The 6,678-nt window shown below is 59.9% G+C and overlaps 1 protein-coding gene across 1 annotated transcript; it reads left to right on the forward strand.

Moving 5' to 3' along the window:
* The first annotated feature begins 98 nt into the window (after positions 1–98).
* LOC112119042 (interferon-inducible GTPase 5-like) lies at positions 99–1,943 on the forward strand. The gene is made up of 2 exons (XM_026659655.2): positions 99–230; positions 504–1,943. The coding sequence occupies exons 1-2, from the start codon at positions 226–228 to the stop codon at positions 1,738–1,740; spliced, it is 1,242 nt and encodes a 413-aa protein (XP_026515440.1). The 5' UTR covers positions 99–225; the 3' UTR covers positions 1,741–1,943.
* The last annotated feature ends 4,735 nt before the right edge of the window (positions 1,944–6,678 follow it).

Here is a 6,678-nt window from a genome sequence, read left to right on the forward strand (position 1 = left end):
GGGCTGCGGGTCGGGAGTGAGGGGCACCGGCAGAGCTGCGGGGGAGGAGCCCTGGTGCGGTGCCAGCCTGGCTGCCGGCCAGGTGCTGATGTGCAGGCGGCTGCTCTTAATCCAGTCCTGAGCTCCTCCCCGGCCGCCCGCCTGGGCCTTTCGGTTTCCGTTTCCCCCCCGCCCCCGAGATCGGAGCGAAACCAGCCCAGCCGCTCCCTGGGAGCCTCCGGAGAAATGCTGTGAGTGGGGAGCCTGGACTCCTGGGTTCTCTCCCCAGCTCTGGGAGGGGAGTGAGGTTTAGTGGTTGGGGGGGGGCTGGGAGCCCGGACTCCTGGGTTCTCTCCCCTGCCCTGGGAGAGGAGTGGGGTCTAGTGGTTAGAGCGGGAAGGGGGGGGGGCGCTGGGAGCCCGGACTCCTGGCTTCTCTCCCCACCTCCAGGAGGGGAGTGGGGGCTGGTGGGAACCTGAGCTGAAGGGCAAAGAAACCTCAATCCTCCCCCTTTTCCAAGCCAGCTCCTCCGCCATGCAGAGCCTGGAGCTGCGGGAGCAGGACCTGACTGAGATGGGCACCCTGATCCAATCCCGGGTGGTTCTGGAAGTTTCCACCCAGGTCCAAACCCTGCTGGATTCGCTGGACTCTGCCACCCTGGACATCGCCGTGACGGGCGAATCTGGCGCCGGCAAATCCACCTTGGTCAACGCCCTCCGTGGCCTGAGCGACTCGGACCCCCGCGCCGCTCCCACTGGCGTCGTGGAGACCACCGCCGAGCCCACGCCCTACCCCCACCCCGGCCTCCCCAGCGTCCGGCTCTGGGACCTCCCCGGCACCGGCACCCCCAGCTTCCGGGCCGAGCGGTACCTGGAGCAGGTGGGCTTGATGGACTTCGATTTCTTCCTCCTCGTGGCTTCGGAGCGGTTCCGGGAGAGCCACGCCCAGCTGGCCCAGGCCCTGGCCGCCGCGGGCAGGCGCTTCTACTTCATCCGCACCAAGGTGGATCAGGACCTGCGGGCGTCCTGCCGGCGCCGGCCGGGCCGCTGCCAGGAGGGCCAGGTGCTGGGCGAGATCCGCGCGGACTGCGCCCGCCAGCTGGAGAAGGAAGGCGTGGCCGCCCCACGGGTTTTCCTGCTCTCCGCCTTCCAGCTGCATCGCTTTGACTTCCCGCGGCTGCAGGCCACGCTGGCGGAGGAGCTGGCCGGGCACAAGCGCCACGCGCTGCTCCTGGCCCTGCCGGCCCTGACGGCCGAGGCCGTGGGGCGCCGGAAGGAGACGCTGCGGCGCCACGTCTGGAAGAAGGCCCTGCTGGCGTCCCTGGTCTCGGCGCTGCCGGGGCTCCCGCTGCAGCTCAACGTGCCCATGCTGGTGGAGACGCTGGGTTCCTACCGCCGCAGCTTCGGCCTGGACGAGGAGTCTCTGGGGGTGCTGGCCCGGGCGGGCGCCGGCTCCCCCCAGCGGCTGCGGGCTCAGGTGCGGTCGGCGCTGGGCCGGGAGCTCTCCCCGGCAGCTGTGCGGGACGTGCTGAGCCAGGCCGCGCTCTGTGGGCAGGTGGCCGCCCGCCTGGCCCGCGACCGCCTGCCGCTGCTGGAGAACCTGGTGGCCGGCGGCATCTCCTTTGTGGCCGCCTACTTCCTGCTGCACAGCGCCCTGGAGGACTTTGCCGGTGACGCCCAGCGGGTGCTGGAGGCCGCCTATGGGACGGAGGAGGAGGGGGGGCCTTGTGACCCCCCTGATCCTGGGTTCCTCTTTGACTGAGGGCTGGGCCCTGCTGGGTGAGGGGGGCTGCTGGAGGCTTCGTACCCCCCCGGAGCCCTCTCCCGCTTCTATCCCTCTTCCCCTCTCTGCTTCCACCTTTGTCCCTTGACCCGGCCCCCTGGGGCTACCTTAACAGAGCAATAACCCCCGCCCCCCCATCCCCACACCAGCTCCGTGGGTGGGGCGGGGCTGGGAGGACCCCCGGTGGGGCCAGATAGCACCAGGACCCCACAGCTCCCTGGAGAGCGAGGTGCATTGTGGGTAGCCTGGGAGGGACGAGTGACCATGGCTGGAGCTCAGCAGAGCGTTGAGGGAGGAGGTGCCCAGGAGGGGAGCGGGGTGGCCTGAGGGGCAGGATGATGGCTGGTGCGGTGGTGGTCTCCTGCGCTGACGGGACGGGCACCGTGTGCTCCCCGTGGAGACGTGGGGGCCATGTCTCCTTCCAGCCACAGCGTGGGATTGTGCAAACCAAGGCCTGGTCTATGCATCCAATGTAGGTCAACGTAGCCATGTTGCTGGGGGGCGGGAAGAGCCCGCTTCCCTGAGCCTGTGGCTAGGCCGACATAAGCCTGGTGTAGACACCGCTAGGCCGATGGCAGGAACCTTCTGTTGACGCAGCTACCGTCACTTGGGGAGGTTGCGTCCCAACCTCTTCCATTGCTGTCGGGCGTGTCTACACTACAGGGTTAGGCCGGCATCGCCACGGCGACCTAGCTACGCCGCTAACGCCCCGTAGGGTAGCCACGGCCCAGGGCGTAGGAGACTGCAGGAGGCAGAGGTTGGGGGCGGAGCTGGTTCGGGACTTTCCCAGCGGAGCAGCTTTCTGTCGGAAAACGGCATCTTGTCGGAATCAGATGGTGTGTGGGAAACTGCCGCAAAATTGTGCGTTGGGGGAAAAATATCAAGGAAAAAATCCCATTTTGCTACGAGCGTTTGGATGTCTGGGTTCAAAATTTGTCTTCTGGTTGGTTGTTTTCAATTTTTAACAATTTGTAGATGGTCAAAATTGGAAGGAAACGGTTTGGTTTTATCAGATTTATTCTCTTGGATTTTTTTCTGTTTTGTTGGTTGGTTTTGATTTAAAAAAAGTCAACGCTGGAAAAAAACATTTTGATTTTATTGGGTTTTATTTAATTGGATTTGTTTAAATTTTAGAAAGTCAATATTGGAAGGAAACATTTCAGTTGTGTTGGATATTTTTTGTTTTATGTTTTTAATTTTTAAAAACATCAATATCAGAGGGAAACATTTTATTTTATTGCATTTTTTATTTTATTATATTAACTTTTAAATTTTGTAAAAGTCAAAATCAGAAGGAAACATTTTGAGTTTATTTTATTGGATTTTATCAGTTTTTATTTTGTTCAAATTGATTATACTGGATTTTATTTGATCAGATTTTTTAAAAAATGTATTGAACGGGAATGTTCCAATCGACCCCAGACCGAAATAGTTTTTCCCAACAATTTTGTTTCATGGGGAAATTGTAGAATTTATTTCTGGTTTTCATCCGGATTCAGAACAAAACTAAATTTCAAAATATCCAAATTTCCCATGGAGCAGAAATTCCGACTTTGGACCAGTTCTGTCGAGGAGCCAATCTTGGCCATGGGGTTTGGCTTGAGAGATGCTGGAGGGAGACAATACGCAAAGGCTGCGTCCCTCTCACTGGGCTGAGAATCAGGCTCCTCTTTCAGTATCCAGGGTGTGGCTTGACTTGCGACCTCAGATCGAGATGTCAGAGCCCAAATTCAGAGCCATAATACGGGTAACCTCTGGATCTCTCACTTGTTACATTAACTGGACGGTGGTAACAAAATAGCTCCTTATTTTTGTAAAGCAAAGGATGTTTATTAAATAAAACCTCTATTTTTCTCAGATGTTTATTGAAGCATCTGTTTTTCTCGGACGCTGGCCACTGTGCCACCGAGGATCCAGAATGGCTGGAGCACAAAACGGTCTGAAAAATTTCAAAACTGGCCAATTTTCCAGCAGGTAACGCAGAAAATTCAAAACAGATCCAAGGGAATACTTTTCAGTGCGTGATTGGCCTGTGGAACTCACCAGCACATGATTTGAAAGGTTCTGGAGCAGCCTCCCCGTAGGAGGGGCGTGTGACAAACTACCTAGGTGGCTTTAAGATAGAGCTCGATATATTTATGACTGGGGTTGTGTGACAGTGATGAGGGGCTGGGACTGGTGGCCCAGGGGTCCCTTCCAGTGCTATGTCTTGTGTTCCTAATCTCATGCTTCAGGGCATCTGCCTTTTGGGGTCAGGAAGGAAATCCCCCCCTTATGTATTCCAGGTTGGGTTTTTTCCCCCTCCTTCCTCTGCAGCATCAGAGGTCGGCCACAGCGGGAGACGGGACATAGGATGGGGTGGCCTGGTGCTCTGAGCTGAACTCATCCAGCGAATCCTGACCAGTGAGTCTAGCTCACATGTTCAGGGTCTAGTGGATCTCCAGACCTGGGCTCAGGAGGGAATTCCCCCCGGGTCAGTTTGGCAGAGACCCTGAGCGGGGGGAGTTCCCCATCCTCTGCAGCATGGGCTGTGGACCATCTGCCTCACGCATTGGTGACACCTCGGTCCCTGGTGCACAAGAGGTTAATCTCCAACTGCAGTACGGAGTCTAATCCAGGTTGTCGGGCCCAGGACAGGCAGCTGGCTCTCGGGAGGTCAGACTAGCTGATCGAACGCGACTCTGAAGCTCTGACCTCCATTGGGTAACAAGGACACCGGAGTGAGACCAGTTCACGCTGCACCGTTCTGGGCTGGGCTCGGGGAGCTCTCGGTCTCCCTCCCAGCCCTGCGTTTCGATGGATTGAGTCACCTCCTCTCTGGGATAGACTCCATAGGGTTCTGGAAATCACAGAAACGTGGGGCCGGAAGGGACCTCAAGAGGTCCCTGCGTCCAGCCCCCGGCGCTGAGGCAGGCCCGAGTCAACCTAAACCAGCCCTGACGGGGGGTTGTTCAACCTGGTCTTCAAACCCTCCAGCGATGGGACCCCATAGCCGCCCTTGGGAGCCGAGTCCAGAGCTGCCCTGCCCTGGGAGTTAGAGAGTTTTCCCTAATCTCCAACCTCCATCTCCCTTGCTGCGGGTTAAGCTTTTGCTTCTTGTCCCACCTTCAGTGCACATGGAGAATAATTGATCCCCGGCCTCTTTATACCGGCCCTTACCATATTTGCAGCCTGTTCTCAGGTCCCCCCTCGGCCTTCTTCTCTCCAGACCGACCATGCCCAGTTTTTTAACCTTTCCTCACAGGTCGGGTTTTGTAAACCTTTGATCATTTCTGTTGCTCTCCTCAGGACTCTCTCCAGTTTGTCCCCATCTCTCCTAAAGTGCGGCACCCAGAACTGGACCCAGTTCTCCAGCTGGGGCCTCCCCAGGGCCGGACAATGACCTACGACACGCCCGTTACTACACCCCATTACGAGATCAGCCTTTTTCGCAGCGGCATCGCCCGGTTGGCTCACGTTCAACGTGTGATCCGCTCTAATCGATCTAGCTCCTTAAGCCTCTCCCAGGCAGGTTCTCCAGACCTCGGATCATTCTGGTTGCTCTTCTCTGAACCTTTTTCAATAACTCAGGGCTTGCCTGGGGTCAGGTCTCAATGACCCGGGAGGTCCAGTCCCGCGTCCTATGATCAGTGTCAGCCAGAAGTTCCGGGCTTGGTGAAGGAAGAACGAGGTGGGATTTTCCGACCTGTGCGGTAGTGGACGGACCCGTGTAGCCGTATCCAGTGATGCCGGGTGGAAAGCGAACGGCCTCCCCTGACTTCCGCGCCATCCCAGAGGGAGGGTGATACAGCGGAGAAGTTTAGCGCAGAACCACGAGAATGACTCACGGGGGATGGGTATCATAGGTCAGGGGAGGCGAAGCTGTGGCCCCGCCCACGCTCTACCTCAAAGCCCCGCCCACGCTCCCCTTCTCCCCCAAAGGTGACGGGGGCTCAGCTCTGGCCGGCGACTTGGAGCTCGGCGCTTGGCTGGCTGGTGGCTTGGGCTGGCCGGCGACCAGGGGCGGGTTGGGCCGGCCTGGGGGTTGGGGCTGGTGGCTCGGGCCGGCTGGCGACCAGGGGTGGGTTGGGCCGGCCCGGGGGTTGGGCTGGTGGCTCAGGGCTGGCTGGCAGCCAGGGACTTGGGGCTGCTGGGGTGGTGCTTGGGCCAGCTGGCGTGGCTAGGGCAGCCTGCCGGCGGTGGCCCAGGGCTCGGGGTGGTTTGGCCGGGGCTCCTCTGGCTGCGATGGGTGGGGTTGGAGCTCGGGGTTCTGGCAGGTGAGGGGGGGCAGAAGGGGCAGGGCCAGGGAGCTGGCCTCCCCGAAGGGAGGGTCCATGCGCCACCCACGCCTAGAAGATCTGCTCTGGGAATGCCTGTGGGGCAGGTCTCTGGCCTGTGCTATCAGCCGAGACGAGCACCGTGGCTGGTCGAATTACCACCCGGAGTGTAGCTCTCTCAAGCCCGGGGGCGTCCCTCTGGCAAGGAGTGAACCAGCCATTGGCCTCGGGCTGCCAACACCCGGTCGAAAGGGGACCCTGGCGGCTCCCGTCAGCACTGCTGACCGGGCTGTTAAAAGTCCGGTCAGCGGTGCTGCCGGGCTCCCAGGCTCCCTTCCTGGCTACACGCAGCTCCTGGGAGTGGCTGGTAAGTCCCTGCGGCCCTTAGGTGCAGGGGTGGCCACAGGGGCTCCACACACTGCCCCCGTCCCGAGTGCCGGCTCTGCAGCTCCCATTGGCTGGGAATCGTGGCCAATGGGAGCTGTCAGGAAGACAATTCCGGGCGAGGGCAGCGTGCGGAGCCGCCTGGCCGCGCCTCTGCCTAGGAGCCACAGGACATGTTGCTGCTTCTGGGAGCCACCTGAGGTAAGCGCCGCCTGGAGCGTGCACCCCGAACCCCCTCCCGCACCCCAACCCCCTGCCCCACCCAAACCCCCCTCCT

Source organism: Terrapene carolina, unplaced genomic scaffold, assembly GCF_002925995.2.
Source record: "Terrapene carolina triunguis isolate 2854851 unplaced genomic scaffold, T_m_triunguis-2.0 Scaffold647, whole genome shotgun sequence".
NCBI classification, from domain to species: Eukaryota; Metazoa; Chordata; order Testudines; family Emydidae; genus Terrapene; species Terrapene triunguis.